The following is a 17,534-nucleotide window of genomic DNA, read 5'->3' as shown; positions in this document are numbered from 1 at the left end:
TTTTAAGGCCCTGGCGGAGGGAAGGAGGTTGTCACTCAGAATTGTACGGTACATGGCCCCATCCATTCTCCCATTGATGCGGTGAAGTAGTCCTGTGCCCTTAGCAGAGAAACACCCCCAAAACATAACATTTCCACCTCCATGCTTGACAGTGGGGACGGTGTTCTTTGGGTCATAGGCAGCATTTCTCTTCCTCCAAACACGGCGAGTTGAGTTCATGCCAAAGAGCTCAATTTTTGTCTCATCTGACCACAGCACCTTCTCCCAATCACTCTCGGCATCATCCAGGTTCACTGGCAAACTTCAGACGGGCCGTCACATGTGCCTTCCGGAGCAGGGGGACCTTGCGGGCACTGCAGGATTGCAATCCGTTATGTCGTAATGTGTTACCATGGTTTTCGTGGTGACAGTGGTCCCAGCTGCCTTGAGATCATTGACAAGTTCCCCCCTTGTAGTTGTAGGCTGATTTCTAACCTTCCTCATGATCAAGGATACCCCACGAGGTGAGATTTTGCGTGGAGCCCCAGATCTTTGTCGATTGACAGTCATTTTGTACTTCTTCCATTTTCTTACTATGGCACCAACAGTTGTCTCCTTCTCGCCCAGCGTCTTACTGATGGTTTTGTAGCCCATTCCAGCCTTGTGCAGGTGTATGATCTTGTCCCTGACATCCTTAGACAGCTCCTTGCTCTTGGCCATTTTGTAGAGGTTAGAGTCTGACTGATTCACTGAGTCTGTGGACAGGTGTCTTTCATACAGGTGACCATTGCCGACAGCTGTCTGTCATGCAGGTAACGAGTTGATTTGGAGCATCTACCTGGTCTGTAGGGGCCAGATCTCTTACTGGTTGGTGGGGGATTAAATACTTATTTCCCTCTGCAGAATGCAAATAAATTCATATACTTTCCACAATGTGATTTTCCGGATTTAATTTGTGATGTGCTATCTCTCACTGTTACCAATAATCTACCCTTCAATTATGGGCTGCTCATGTCTTTGTCAGTGGGCAAACTTACAAAATCAGCAAGGGATCAAATACTTATTTCCACCACTGTATGTAATACTGATTACTAATTCCAAATAGCACATAGGAAAAAGAAACAAAATACTATCCTATGTTACTCTTTTATTTCATTTTAAATGAAACAAAGCAGACCCCTTTCACATGAGGGCACATCTCTGTTTTTTGTTTGTTTTAGTTCAGTGATTATTATTATATTTAAAATTGGTGCATCAAGATCAAATATAGGGCTTCTTTTACAAAGCCACGCTACCGATTCTTGGTGCGGCAAATGAAAGAAAGCCCATTTAATTACTGTGGACTTCCTCTCATTTGCTATGCGGGGAAGCCCATAGTTTGACAGGAAAGGAATGAAAAACAAATGAGGACATTATAGTGCCTTTGTATCGCTCCATGGTGCAACCACACCTCAAATATTGTGTGCGAATTTGGTCACCGCATCTCAAAAAAAGATACAGTGGAATTAGAAAAGGTACAGAGAAGGGCGACGAAAATGATAAAGGGGATGGGACGACTTCCCTATGACGAAAGGCTGAAGCGGCTAGGGTTCTTCAGTTGGGAGAAAAGACGGCTGAAGGGCGATGTGATAGAGGTCTATAAAATAATGAGTGGAGTGGAACGGGTAGACGTGAATCGCTTGTTTACTGTTTCCAAAAATACTAGGACTAGGGGGCACACAATAAAGCTACACTCAACGTATAATTAAACTCTGGTATTCGTTGCCAGAGAATGTAGTAAAAGCAGTTAGTGGGGTTTTAAAAAGTTTTGGATCACTTCGTAAGCCATTATTAAAATGGACTTGGGGAAAATCCACTGCTTATTTCTAGGATAAGCAGCATAAAATATATTGTACTGTTTTGGGATCTTGCCAGGTACTTGTAACCTGGATTGGGCATTGTTGGAAACAGGATGCTGGGCTTGATGGACCTCCAGTCTGTCCCAGTAAGGCAATATGTATGTTCTTCTGGATGGCTGCTACACATATTCTATAAACCACGCCTAGTGTTAGACGAGGCCAGGGGCGTAGCCAGACACCCAATTTTGGGTGGGCATGGGCCCAAAATGGGTGGGCAGAAGAACTCCACCTTGTCCCACAAGTGATTTGGTCTCTCCCTCTCTTGCCTGCATGCCATATGATCTCTCAAACATCCCCCTCTCCCCATACCTTTTAAATAGCAGATTTTCACTGGCAGCCAGCAGCAAATAATACACACTGCTCATCTTGGCTCCACAGCCTTCCCTCTGATGCAACTTCCTGTTTCCGCATAGGCGGGAATACATCAGAGGGAAGGCTGGTATGCAGGAAGGACAGGAATTTTCGGCTGGTGGGGCTTGGGAATCCCTGCCAGACACTTCATAGGCGTGCTGCTATTGGGTGGGCCTGGGCCCACCCAGGCCCACCCTTGGCTATGCCACTGGGCGAGGCTTATAGAATAGCGCTAAGCTTGGTGTTTTTAGGCACCATATATTGAATCTAGCTCGTTGTGTATGTCGGCACTCACAATGTATAAAACATTTAGGAGGGAAATTTCAATTTGCTGCATAGTGGCAAAGAACAGAAATGCTTTCTCTACCTGTGTATGTTTAAGCACATTTCAGAGGGTGCTGCACAGGTAGTTTCTATTTTTATTTAACATACCTTTATTGTGGTATCAAAATGAACAGTCAACCAAAGAACATAGTTACACAGTTGCTCCTTCAGTGCATCTAGCTAATACTGGTTGCCACCTATCTAACCCAATCCAGTCCCACAAATCCCGCCCCCTGGTACTTTCTGTTTGAAAATGGCTTAAAGGTGCACAGGATCAAAAACACCAACCCAGTTTCTACCTGGTACTTGTGCTGCTGGGCATCCAGGAGAAAAACATCAAACTGAAAATTAATTTCTAGATGCCAGCTCTTCTCTACTACTACTACTACTTATCGTTTCTAACGTGCTACTAGACATACGCAGCGCTGTACACTTGAACGTGAAGAGACAGTCCCTGCTCGACAGAGCTTACAATCTAATTAGGACAGACAAACAGGACAAACAAGAGATAAGGGAATATTAAAGTGAGGTTGATAAAATAAGGGTTCTGAACAAGTGAATAAGGGTTAGGAGTTAAAAGCAGCATCAAAAAGGTGGGCTTTTAGCTTAGATTTCGAAGACGGCCGGAGATGGAGCTTGACGTACTGGCTCAGGAAGTCTATTCCCTAGGAATGCTCAGTATTTCAGCAGCTAAAGAGCTGCAATGTGAAACACAGCAATGTTTAGCCACTTCTACTCAGGACTAATTCTGTTTCATGGATCTTATTATTATTTATTATTTATTGCATTTGTACCCCACATTATCCCACCTATTTGCAGGCTCAATGTGACTTACAGAGTGTTGTTATGACATAGTCATGACAGGATCTTCTAGGCACCTAGATCCTTTTGATAATTGTTCTAGTGATATATCCAAATAATCATAGGCCAGGCTTTGTGGGAATTCAAGAGACATCTTTCAACACCTATTCAGTCAAGAAAGGCAAATATTTGTTTTAGGTGTAATGGGTTAGAAGTGTATTTAAGAAATCAAACTAAACACTGCTGTTTTAAACGCCTTACTGCTTACATGTTTGATAACCTGGTGCAGAATTAGGCTCACAAGTGATATTATATTGAAACATGTAATGTTTTGGAAAACTACAGTGATGTATCATCTCTGGGGAAAAAGTGACTAAAGTAGCAGATCCAAAATGTTGACAATGGCTAACTGATTGTTTTCATGTCGTGGGTCCATAAGCAGTCTTCAAAAGTTACATGTTTGAACTTTTGTAACTTTTTTTTTTCACATAAACAAATGGGGTTTGGACTGTTATTACTTTTTTGTTTCTGGTGACTTTTCCCCAGAGATGGTCACACATGTCTGAACTGAAACCCCATCTCTGACACACCTTAACTAGATGCTTAAACATAGGTTTGTATTGTTACTCCTGTCAGAATTCTGCATGACTACAGAGCACAGAATTTGTGCAGAATTCAACATTTTTGCGCAGAATCTCTGCTCCGAGGGGAATTGATTGGCTGGCTGACTGCCTCGTCACCACCAGTAGGCCTTGTTGGGAGCAGGAAAGAACCCCGCTCTTTCCTGCCTGCTGCCACTGCTCTAGGCCTGTGCCACTGCTTTTTCAAAATGTCCGCTGAGACTTCAAGTGGTAATCTCATGACACTGCTGCAGGAAAAAGCAGCAGTTCCAGCCCAGAGCAGCGGGCAGGAAAGAGTGGGGTTCTTTCCTGCCCCGAAGAGGTACTCCTATGCAGCTCCTCCTGCTCCAGCGCGCCAATACATTCCTATAGGCACGTTAGCATTTGATGCATGTTAGCGAATGCTAACGTGCCTATAGCGCGCCTTTGTAAACACAGGTGTTTGTGTGCAGAATTTTGAATTTTTTTTGCACAGAATTTTTTTTTGTGCAGAATTACAGCAGCAGTAGTACAGTTCTAATAGGTGTAACATAGTAACCTAGTAGATGACGGCAGAAAAAGACCTGCACGGTCCATCCAGTCTGCCCAACAAGATAAACTCATATGTGCCACTTTTTGTGTATACCTTACCATGATTTGTACCTGTCTTTTTCAGGGCACAGACCGTATAAGTCTGCCCAGCACTAGCCCCGCCTCCCACCACCGGCTCTGGTACAGACCGTATAAGTCTGCCCAGCACTATCCCCGCCTCCCACTACCAGCTCTGCCACCCAATCTCAGCTAAGCTCCTGGATTCCTTTATGTTTATCCCACGCATGTTTGAATTCTGTTACCGTTTCATCTCCACCACCTCCTGCGGGAGGGCATTCCAAGCATCCGCTACTCTCTCCATGAAAAAATACTTCCTGACATTTTTCTTGAGTCTGCCCCCCTTCAATCTCATTTCATGTCCTCTCGTTCTACCGCCTACGCATCTCCGGAAAAGGTTCGTTGCGGATTAATACCTTTCAAATATTTGAACGTCTGTATCATATCACCCCTGTTTCTCCTGAATAACAAGCTAAGGGGGCTGGTGCTGGCGTCTGCACATGTTTTACACGCGCACTGAGGCGCTCTTTTACCACAGCTGATAAAAGGGAAGTCTCGCCTTCCTGCAGAAAATGGCCATGCGGCAAGTAAAGCACTTGAAACGTGGCCAATTCAGGGGGGAGCCCTTACCGCCATACACTGAGGTGGCGTTAAGGGCTCCCACGTTAACCCCGATGGTGTTGCATTATCTCAACTGACTCTGTACCACGCATCTTGTTCCCATCATATATGTCCTCTTGGTCCCTCAGCTATATTTATTTAATTTATTTATTTGTAGCATTTGTATCCCACATTTTCCCACCTATTTGCAGGCTCAGTGTGGCTTACATTTCCATAATGGTGATCACCAATTCCGGAAGAAAAATACATATTTAAGGTGAAAGAGACAGAGAGGATTAGGTATACAGTTATAGAAAGTGCATTTTCATAATCAGAAAATAAAATGTGTTGGATTAACATCAATCGTAATAGATTAATTTGAACAATCAGGAATGTTAAACTTCAATCTTGTTGATTAATATAGTCAATCGGGAGGTACAGAATTATGTTTAGTGAAGGTTCGGTGTAAAATTTTGACTAACTGGTATTTAGGATGGATTATTGCAGTATGCTTTGTTGAATAGGTTAGTTTTCAATAATTTACGGAAATTATTTGTCATGTGTTGTTTTTATTGATTTAGGTAGTTCCATATTTGCGTACTTATATAGGAGAAACTGGGTGCATATGTTAATTTATATTTCACTTCTTTGCAGTTGGGGTATTTGAAGGTTCAGGAACGTGCGTGATGATTTAGTAGAGTTCCTGCTTGGTAGGTCTATAAGGTCTGACATATAACCTGGAACTTCACCGTGTATGATCTTATGAACCAGAGTGCAGACCTTGAACGTAATACGCTCTCTTAGAGGAAGCCAGTGTAGTTTTTCTCTTAAGGGTCTGACGTTTTCGTTTTGCCAGATATGGTAAGCCGTATTATAGAAAATCTTTAGCATCATATCTATGTTAGTTAAATGTTCTAAAGCATGCTTATTAGGTGTTCTAATGCATGGCTATTAGATGTATCATTAGTATTACGCTAATATTGTTCTGTATTTCTAGTATTTGAATCCCAGTGCTGTTAAATGTGTATATTTTTTTATTCTGTTTCACAGTAGACTATTATTAGGTTTCAGTTTACTATTTTCAAGTTTGCTTCATTTATTGCATTTATGTTTATACTTGGTTATTTTACTATTGTTATGCTGTTTTAAGTTTTATGTTAAACTGTACCTGCTATACACCGCCTTGGGTGAATCTCTTTATGAAGGTTAATAAATTCCAATAAATAAATATATATATCATAAACTACTACTACTACTATTTAGCATTTCTATAGCGCTACAAGGCGTACGCAGCGCTGCACAAACATAGAAGAAAGACAGTCCCTACTCAAAGAGCTTACAATCTAATATAAACTATACTGTAGCCCCTAAAACCAGACACTGAAAACAATCTACTTGTCCTTTTTATTTTTCCAGACCTTATGGGTGATGTCTGCCTCTGTTTTTTTTAGTATGGTCTGTACTAATCTACAGGTAAATAAATGTCCTGTTGGACACATTGACCTCTAACAAAAAACAAAAACATGAAAAAAACAGACATTGCAAAAGATGGGGAAACTAGTTTTCAAAATGGTACATGCATGGAAGGTGTTTTACACACACTAATCAGTTCTCTGAAAATTGCCCCCTCCAACAGTGCACAGACTTTTAGCCATGTTGAGAGGAAGTGCTCCTGGGTGTGTATTTAGCTTGGAGAATGGAAATCACGCATACAAGTTGACTCTGTGCACATTATTTTCCAAGAAAAAAAATACATGCAGAAAAATTAGATGCAAATTTATGTAGGTGTTTGGTACCTGTGATAGGTTTCAAAGCAAAAGTACTTGCATGCATGCTTTGAGTTTGAAAACTTGCGCGGGTTGAAAATAGATGTGCACTATGGCCCATTGCAGATGGTTTGAAAATTCCTCCCAAACATGGCCCATCCAAATAGCAAGGGGGTGTGTTTAGGGCAGGACTAAGGAGGGCCCAAATTTAGGACATCCGAAAGCGATAATTGAACGGGAAGAAAGGTCCAAATCAAAAAAGAAGAGTGTCCAGTTAGATCTGTTTCAATCACATCCAGGGTATAAAAAAAAGCATTGAGTAGCTGACCACTGGAGGGATAAAGGCATGATCCCTCCTTAATGCCTCAGTGTTATTGTCCCCCCTCCCTCGCCCCCGAATGTGACATGAGAAAGGGAAACTAGGCACCCTAGGCAAACCTTCAGCTTTGTGCTCCTCCCCCTCCCCCCCCAACTCATTAAATTTCAAACTTCTAGGCCCTCATCCCCAACTGCTGAGATTTTTATACATTTAATAATCATCAACACCTAAATACTACACTTTTCCAGAACAATCATCTGAAAATGCATAATTGTATGTTAATTCATTATTACACTTGGTATATGGGTATTTGAAAACTGCTCACCTTTCCAATGCATAAAAGCAGGTGCTGATGGCTCTTTGACTTTGGCTGTCAGGCCTGTTTTTTGCTTGGATTGCAGTTGCTCTTTGCTGCCCCGTCTCCCTGAAACGACCACCCTAGACAACTGCCTATTTGCGTAATGATTAAGCCGTGTCTCCCAAAGTAGTACTAGAGAAACACTATACCCAGCAATACAGAATTTTACCCAGAACCAATGTATCTTATACCTCACTGGTAAGGTGACACAGACAGGAAGACCACCCTTACCTTCAGAATTATGTCATTCACCACCAAACTTACCACCATCCTAACCACATCAATTCACCCCAATATATTTCAGTATAGACAGCCCTTCCTCTGCCTGTTAACCGCATCACTTACCTCCTTATTCTTCAGTGGTTCCAACATAACCACATCATTCACCTTCATAGACCTTTATGAAATCTTATACATTTCCTCCCCACATCATTCATTTCCACAAATCAGTGACTCAACTGTCTTCATCAGCATGTTGAAGACATTTAAAAATCAGCTATACCCAGTGTGTGTGTTTTTTTTTTTTTCTAGCAAAAAAGGTGCCGGTACTAAAATGCCAGGCCGCCCTTCAGGAGTGGGATGATCACTGAGGGACCCACCCCACAATAGCCAGGCACCCTGCAACCAGTCACAGAATCTATGACAAGGCAGAATTGGTGTATAGAGCCTGAGCTCTTTCATTAAAACTTGGGGACCATGGGTCAGTTTTAGCAGACAATGGAAAAGGTGTTGGTACTCAGTACCCCCTCAAAGAAAGCCCTGGCTATACCTTACCTCTGAATGAGTCACCTCCAAATTGAAGTTTGAGTCGCTCCTTCTGCTATAGGATGCATACACAATTTTTCAAAACCGAATGACTTTGATCTGAATCGTGGCTCCCGCAGAATTTCTAAGAATTCGGGTCTAGTATTCAGCCGTCGTCAACAAGGATTTTGTTTGTCGCCAGTGGCATTGTTCCCGGATATTTATTTATTTATTTATTAGTTTGTTTGTTTGTTTTGTTTGTTTATTGCATTTGTATCCCACATTTCCCCACCTATTTGCAGGCTCATTGTGGCTTACATTGTTCCGTCACGGCGATCGCCATTTCCAAAGTGAGAGTTACAAGTGGTATTACATTAGGGAACTTGATTAACATAGTAGATTAGCAGTCAAGTATAAGGAGTTCATATTCGGACTAAGAGGTAGGGTGATATTGTATTAAAGTACATTTGTGATAGAGGGTATTCAAAGCCAGGACCTGTGTGGGTTTCGACTTTGAATATTGAGTTATTTTTAAGCCGGCTAACACATTGCTGCTTAAGTCGATATTCATCAATTAAGCAGCCATGGGTTACCATATAAAAATAGGACAGACTTTTATGTAATTCCATTTATTTGTTTGTAGAACTTTTAGTTATTTATCCAATGATGTTAGTTGCACGATAGTGTAACTAAGTGTAAGCATGTGGCTATATAAGAGCATCATTCTTTTTGAACCCTGTGTTCATGGTGTGCTGGACCAATGCATGTTAACTGGAATGTTTCCAGTGGGGCTGCAGCTCTCTGTCTGCTGCCAGGAAGTGCTGACGGTCAAACGTGCCCAAATCCTCTTAGTAGTGATATGAATCCTGTTGGTCTCATGATGCCAGGGCCAGTGTTAGGGAGTGCAACTAGGTCAATTGCCTGCTCAAAGCTGATTTAAAAAGGCAGTGAGGTTGAAATGTTCCCAGCAACTGTGTAAGATAAAATTTAGGGGTCATGGACTTGATATGCCACCTTTCTGTGTCTTAACCAAAGCAGTTTACATTTTCTATGTGGATACTTTTATATCTCTACTGGGATCACAATCTAAGCTTTTTGTACATGATAAACCCTCAGAAGGAATAAATAATTTCTAGGTCAATTAAAAAAAAAAAAAAAGATCCGTGTCTAGAGTTAGGCACCTAAATTTTGGGATTAAAGTGTCTTCTGCGTCATCCACATTTCTATATGTGTGGGGGTGGTTCTATAAAGTAGGTGCTAAAGTTCAGGACCAGCCCAAGACGAGATGAGGCGGAGTTATCATACTGCCGCCCCCCCCCCCCCCCCCCCCCCGGCGACGTTTACCTAGTCATGTTCCAAACCCGGCAGCAGTAGTGATTCCCACACGCTGCCCTGTCGCTGGCACCCACCTCTTCCCTTTACTGCAGCTGCCTGAGCCTCTGACGAAACAGGAAGTTACATCAGAGGTGGCCACAATGAAGGGAAGAGGTGGGTGCCTGCAGGCGGCAGGGCAACGTATGGGAATCGCTGCCGGGTTTGGAACATGACAAGGTAAAATGCCACGAAAGGGGAGATGCCGCTCCTGATGAGTGCAACCTGAGGCCCCTGCCTCAGTTGGCCTAATGGTCGGGCCACCCCTGTTAAAGTTTACGAATGCATTACATGTGTAAAATCTAGCATATATGTGTACATTCACACGCATGTATGCCAGTATGCCGCCTAAACACTACTCTGCAATTACCCGCTTAACTTACATAGAGCTTCTGTGACTAAGCTGCGGAAAAAGGTGGACTTGGCGCACCCTTACACAGGTCTTTCCCATGCGCTAAGGCCATTTTTAGCGCCGCTGGAAAATGGCTGATTTTCCATTTTCCGATTTCATGGGCATGTGCTAATGTTGCCATTAACAAAAATTAGTGCGTGAGCACTTGCTGACACCTATGGTGTAGGCAGTAAGAGCTTATGCGCTAACCAGTTAACGCACTGTAATGTAGCTGCGCCAACTGATTAGCGCAGAAATGCTCCCTTAACATGCCCCTTTGTGCAAAAGTAAAAATTATGTTTTAGCATGTGGTTTCCACATTCAGATTGCAAAATTGCTACAGGATGCCGCAGCGCTTCCTGTGGTAAGCCCTTTTAAAATGCAGCACGCACGCACACACTAGTGGTTACCATAGCTTAGTAAAAGGAGCCCATAGTGCAGATTTGTAAAAGGGGTGTACACAGGGGTGGAGCCATGGGTACTACAGTTTACACATATCTGCGTTCAGACAGGAGTGCCTATGCCAGCAGTAGAGTTGGTGTAAATGCTTATTCTTAGATTCCAGAGATAAATGCACGAAGGTCAGTACCGTACAGACTCTGCCCATGCAAATGCCTAGCTGTCAAATACAAGCTTTGAAAAATATGCACATATTTACAGAATGCATAAAGATCAAACCCAACGTGAAATACACCTTAGGCTTTAGACAACACGGTAATCAGTATTTTATAATGACTTCTGTGGTGACTCTTTTCACATGGGTAACCTTTGGCCCATGACTCGTCTACCTTTTCATAGGTCTCCTCCTTTTTCTTAGATTTTTTTTTTTTTAATTTATCAACAACTTTTTTTTCCTGTTCGTCTTTTAAACACTATCCTTATTAATCTAAAGTGACTTAAATGGCATTAAAATGTGACGGACGAGCAAGTTCTGGATTTTGGCAGAGGACCACACCCTGAAGCAGTAGTGAAACATAGCGCATGTTGGCGTTTGGTCTTTTACACTTAAAGATAAGTCGCTTGCGTTGGGTTTGATTTTTATGCTTTCAGTAGTTTTACTTCCGCATGTAATTGATTGGACCTTTCAAAATGACATAATTACAGAATAGCATGCAGCCAGATTTTTGCCATTTACTCACATATATGCCTGTATTCTAGTCATTTATGTGTGTACTTCTCACGCAAATATTATCACCTTCTTTATAGAATTACTCCCTATGCAAAGAAATGTTCATGTAGGAAGATCTAAGGATCTACCTCTTTTAAAATTAAAGGTTGTTTTCTCTGCAGTTCAGGCCTTGTTAATTTTTTGTCCCTCCTCCATCAGTGCTCCAGGTCACTGCTATCAGGAAGCCCCATGCTCTCTGGACTTCCAAACAGAGAGCAGCAGGGTGCACCACATTTCAAACAGAGCTTCCAAACCAGAGAGAAAGTAACCATTTAGTTACAACATTTTTATTGACACTTCAATAAAATACATACTTGACCATATGCATACAGCCTCACTGGTACAGATGTTCATAAAGAAACTTTTTTTTTGTTGAGCTAGTACAGAGTGCCAAACAATTATCACATTTTATCCCCTTCCCCTTCTTTAACAGGAAAGATGTCCCCATGTCATGTACACTTTGCTTTAGTATTAACTATATATAGAGTTCTCCTACAGATGTTAGGTCTGAACCTCAGGTAAATATTTAACATGTTTTCCGTGCAGTCAATACAAGAGGTTCCGTATAATCAACTATTATGTGGCTGTTATCCTTATCTGCTCGCTGTATGGACAGTATATAATCCATATACCCTGACAACTACGAAACTGTGTCTTATATAGTCTTTAAACTGTTATTTAGTAAGTCTATTGCGAATCTATAATTAAACAACAGGTTTTCTAATAGCCAGTTGTTCTTCAATCTGTGCATAGTGTTGTTTCCACCTGTATGCCATCAATTTACATGTAGTTGGAGTATGCATCAACCTTTGGCCTCATTGGATGTTGCAACAGTGATTGTCAACCTTAATGAACATGGTATGCTGCGAGCAGCTTAATGTTCTCATCATCCAACTAAACCAACACTCAAAGGAACTTTATTGACCAATTAACAAGTGAACATTCCTTGTAATGCTCATACCCCCTCCCCCCATCCCTTTATCCTCCCCCTTACCCCCTTCCTCCTAAAATCTCATCGAATGTGTGTTTCTAAGAATAAGGTCATACATATGTATTCTCGACTGCTTCTCGGTTATAATGTGTTAAGTATAAGACTCCGTCCTCTTTGAGTTAATATGTCTAATAATGGCCCCCAAAGTTTTAGAAAACGCGCCTTGCGGCGGCATGAACCTTTAGCCTCCCTTGCTTCCCATGTCATTAGTTGATGTGTCTGGTTTCGCCAGTGCCAATAGTCTGGAGGCTTATCTGACGTCCAAGATTGTAATATGCATTTTTTTGCTACCAGACATAACTTTCGACATAGAAGTGTCTCGTCTGCTATTAAACCCTGGAATGCTCCTGGGTAGTCCAAAACCAATTGCAGAGGAGTACCCACTATTCTACGTGATGTCAGTGAAATCATAAAGTGTACTATCTTCCGCCAATAGCTCTGAATCTTTAAACATTCCCAGAATGCGTGGTAAAAAGTGTTCTCTACAAGATTACATTTCAAGCATCTTGGTGTAAGGATTCCTCCCATTCGGGACAATTGAGCTTGTGTGATGTAGGCTCTATGTAATACCCTGAATGCACATTCCCTATAATTAGCTCCACTGACTAGCCGGGGAATACTTTTTATGTAGGCGTCAACATCCCAGTTAGATAAATCTTCTCCTATATCTGCCTCCCACCGCTGACGGAGCTGAGTCAACCCCACTCGCGGCGTCAGGGTCCACAATGTCCTCTGAAGCTGCGAGACTGATGGGGCTTCATCAGAGATATCATCAAAAAATTTTTGGATTTTCTCCCCTAAATGAAATTGTACCGCCTCCTTATCCAAGGATTGAATATAATGCTTCATCTGATTATAGCTAAAAGTGAACCTCCAATTTCCCTCTAATGTGAGTTGTCTTGGGGATTTCAATTTCCCTTCTCCATCTAATATTGTTTCTAATCGTTTAAGGCCTTTTTCCTCCCATTGTATAAAGACCGGATTTTCCAGCCCTGGTGGGAACATCGGGTTTCCCCGAAAGTAACCATTTAATATCTTACTGTCGCCTCTTGTATTCATGATGCATCACTCTGTGAGAACACTGTACATCCCCAGTTACTTTAACCTTGACCTGCTTTTTCAGCTGACGGAGTTAAAGGGTGACTGACTTTCTATATGTGTTTGTCTCCTAGGACTTAGCTGTGCAGCTGCTGGAAGAATGGCTCCATTCCTACGAATATCCTTTAACTCCTATGAGCTGGGGCCCATGCCGAGCCAGGCAGAGCCATGCCAGCCCTTCTGTGCCATAAAGATGAAGGAAGCCTTGACTACAGGTACTGTGACAATGAACAGGCTGTGCTCAGACGAGAACAACCCTTATTCTAGGATGTGTCATTGATGTTGGTGAGCGAAAAGCAGGCAGACAGATTGCATTCTGTGCCTGGCATCTTGTCTGTGAAATGTCATAAAAATTCTGAGAAAAAGTAGATAAGATATGTCTTTGAGGTCCAGGTGCATATCGGAGGATGAGAGAAATGTGTGAGAAGCTAGGAGGTGTAAATAAGGTGTTACCTGAGGCTGAAATACTCACAAGGAGGGGGGTTCTCAGAACAAAGTATGTATCATGTACTCCCTTGTTCTTGTTATTTAATGGGAGTAGTGAAACATAGAAAACAGAGAGAAATGAAGGCAAAGACCATATGGCTTATCCAGTCTGCCCATCCTGCCATCTACCATCCCTTCCTCTCCCTTAGAGATCCTAGGTACTGGTCCTAAGCTATCTTGAATTCAGATACAGTTTTTGTCTCCACTACTTCCACCAGGAGGTCATTCCACAGATTCACCTCCCTTTCCATGAAGAAGTATTTCCTTGGGTTACTTCTGTTGATGGTGAAGACTAGTAATGGTTTCCCTTAAGTAAGGCTTCATCAGAATTGTAGATACAGTAGTGCCCATATAAATGGGATCTCTGCTAGTGATTCTTAGTTTTGGTCCTTAAGGCCCACAAACAGGTGTAGTGTTCAGTGCAGCCAAACTCTGCGAACTGACCACAGTCTTAGACCAGATGTTTCTCATGAATATTTATTGTAGATATTCTGAAAGACAGACCTGTGTGAGGACCCCAAAAACCAGAATAAGCATCAATAGGAGGAAGAAGAGGTTGAGGTTTGTAGCCTTCCTCCAGGTGAGGTGGACTAAATGGATCTACTGAATGGCCTTGGATCTACTGTCCTCTTGTATGATAATAATCAGAGAGTTGGGAGGTTGAAGTACTGCAAATTACCCACTTCCTTCCCTCTAGGCTAGATACAGGCTTTAAGAACAAAGCAAAGGGGAAACAACGGAAGCACAACCTAAGGATATTGCAGGCTTATTAAGAAGCCAAGTTGATATCACCAGGTTAAGAAGTGATATCCAAAAAGCAATAGAGCTTCAGGGGCTAACAGCTAGAATTTATTTTATTTTGTTTATTGGATTTGATATACCAGCAAATGGCATGCAAAAAGGCTTCGAGGTGGTTTAAAAAATCAAAATAGAAGTGAGAAGGAGAGAAAAATAAAAGAGCAATAATAAATTGAGAAAGGAGGGGAAAAGAGATCAGCAGCAGCTCTAAATGCTTCAGTAAAGAGAGAGGTTTTGAGCAGTTTCTTGAAAGCAGATAGGATGGGTTGGTTTCTGATATGAAGAGAGAGGTCATTCCTTAATTTGGGTCCTTGATAGCAAAATGCAGAATTTAAGAGGAGGTGAGATGTGAAACTGAAGGTGGAGGGAGTGACAGATCTGCTGATCTTAAGAAACAGAGTGGAGCATAAGGAATGAGCAGGTTAATAAGGTAGGAGGGGGCTGAGGGCAACCGGGACTTTTAGACTAGGTTTAGGATTTTAAATTTCACACATGCAGTAACAGGAAGCCAGTGCTGAGAACGGAGAAGGGTTACATGATCAAAATGACATGCATTGTGACGTTTTACAGCCGTGGATTGAACAAGCTGTAGATGTTTAAAAAAGTAGAGAGGAAGGCCGACATAGAGAATTAAGGGAAAGGGAAATGGGACTAGATATACTGCCTTTCTGAGGTTTTTGCAACTACATTCAAAGCGGTTTAAATATATTGAGGTACTTATTTTGTACCAGGGGCAATGGAGGGTTAAGTGACTTGCCCAGAGTCACAAGGAACTGCCGTGGGAATCGAACTCAGTTCCCCAGGATCAAAGTCCACTGCACTAACCACTAGGCTACTCCTCCACTCAAGTAATCAAAGGCGGGCAAGGGGTCCGGAGTGGAGGAGTAGCCTAGTGGTTAGGGTGGTGGACTTTGGTCCTGGGGAACTGAGGAACTGAGTTCAGTTCCCACTTCAGGCACAGGCAGCTACTTGTGACTCTGGGCAAGTCACTTAACCCTCCATTGCCCCATGTAAGCTGCATTGAGCCTGCCATGAGTGGGAAAGCGCGGGGTACAAATGTAACAAAAAAAAATGCAATTTAATACCAAAAGAAGAGGATGAAGGAGTGGGATTAGGCTGAGCGTATGCGGTGTAGAGCAAAGAAGGAAGAGCGGATGCCTGAGTCAGTCTGAAACTTGAAGGTAAGGTTATGATCAAGAATTACATCAAGAACTTTGGTATGATCTTTGTATGGAAGAGGCAGGTTATCCACAATGGGAGAAGGCAGAAGGGAGTTACAAGAATTAGAGAAAAGAATAGACTCTCATTTCATTCAGTTGAAAAAGAGATCAGATTTAAGCCAGGAGGAGATGTATTTGAGACAGCCATTGAGGTGGAGAATGGGTTAGTGATACAACAGAGAATCTGGATATCATCAATGTAGCAGAATGGTGTACAGCTGTAGTCTTGAATGATAGAAGAAGGGAAAAAAAAGTATTGAAGAATGTGGGAATGAGAATAGAACCCTATGGAACACCAGATAGAAGGTCAAAAGGGTTAGTGCTGAAATGGTTAAAAGTAAGTTGATAAGTGTGCCCAGATAGATAACTGGAAAACCAGGAATATACAGTTCCAGAGATACCAATAAAGTGAAGATGTTGTAACAGAAGTGATTGATCAACCAAATCAAAGGCTGAGGAGAGGTCGAAATACCACAGCCATTGAATGATATAGATCAAGGGAGGTGCGAATGGAGTTGAAGGCAAGAAGTGAGAGTTTCAGTATTGTGATTGTGCTGAAAAGTTGCTTGAAGTGGGTGAGGAATATTGGTAATCTCAATGTAATGTACAATTTTTTTATAAAAACAGAAGATTAGAAATAGGACGGAAATTTAGAGGGAATAGAAGGATCGAGGTGTGGCTTTTAAGGAGGGGGCGGACAAGGGTATGTTTCCAAGCAGGGGGAGCCTGACTCAGAGACTAAGCTGAAAGAGAGAGAATTGAAGGGGAATAAGACGTATTGATAAGCGCTTGAAGAGAAAGGCGGGCCAGAGGTCCGTAGATGAGGAGGGAAGGGATTAAGTGGAGTAATTGTACGTAAAAGGGAAGCAGGAGTAGGTAAGTTAAGAGGACCAGATGGCAGGGGAAGGGCAAAAGAAAGAGGTGAGGGAAAGGAAGTGAATGGTGAGATGGAAGAGGTAGAAGAGAAGGAGTGAGTAGGGAGAGGTAGGGGGTGGTTGGAAGAGAGTAGATGGTGAGAGCTAAGAAGAGGGAGTAGTAGAAGGCTGAAGTGAGCAGCACAGAGGCCATCTTCAGTTCCATGCCATCTGCATGGGTGGCGCGTGGAAGAAGAGAAGGGGTCATTGAGGATTCAAAAAAGGGCTTGAGGGTGATTACTGGCAGAGGGAATCTTAGTGTTTTAAAAGTCACTTTTAGCTTGGTATAGCGCTTTGCGATATACCCTGTACCATGTCTGAAAGAGTGTTAGAGCTGAGGTGAATTCCGCCGGCTTGTGCATAGGGATGTACACAGAGGAAGTATAATAAGGGCATAATTTTTCATAGGTAGAGTAGTAATTTGTTATAAATCGTAATCAGTGTGTCATTTGGAGGGGCTGGTTATAGGGACACCTAACCCTGTTATTGGTGCAGAGATTTTTTTTTTCTCCTGGTAAAGAGCTTCTAAAACAGATGACATGTTATGAGAATCAGGTGCTCAACATTCAGAGTTTCTATCTATTTACTTATTTATGGCATTTTTTTTATACCACATTAAACATGAATTAGATTGGAACCTGGGAACATTTAAAAAAAAAATTTTCCCGGAGCAAGTAATGCATTGCCCTCCCCCCAAGGGGTGCACCACATATTAAAATGTATGGTAATGAGGCTATTCATCTGCTACA

At 42.2% G+C, this 17,534-nt stretch overlaps 1 protein-coding gene across 2 annotated transcripts in view; it reads left to right on the top strand.

The window, feature by feature from the left end:
• The window catches only part of PRKCD (protein kinase C delta), a 232,912-nt gene that overhangs the window by 116,501 nt on the left and 98,877 nt on the right, over positions 1-17,534 (top strand). For both annotated transcript variants that reach the window (XM_030205956.1, XM_030205955.1), the window contains exon 3: positions 13,442-13,582. In XM_030205956.1, the coding sequence (XP_030061816.1) occupies positions 13,468-13,582 (115 nt within the window). In that variant the 5' untranslated portion in view covers positions 13,442-13,467. The remainder of the gene's footprint in view (positions 1-13,441; positions 13,583-17,534) is intronic.

The sequence above is a fragment of the Microcaecilia unicolor genome, chromosome 6 (assembly GCF_901765095.1).
Source record: "Microcaecilia unicolor chromosome 6, aMicUni1.1, whole genome shotgun sequence".
Lineage (NCBI taxonomy): Eukaryota > Metazoa > Chordata > Amphibia > Gymnophiona > Siphonopidae > Microcaecilia > Microcaecilia unicolor.
Note: the sequence above shows the minus strand (reverse complement) of the source record. Positions and strands in the feature narration are given on the sequence as shown.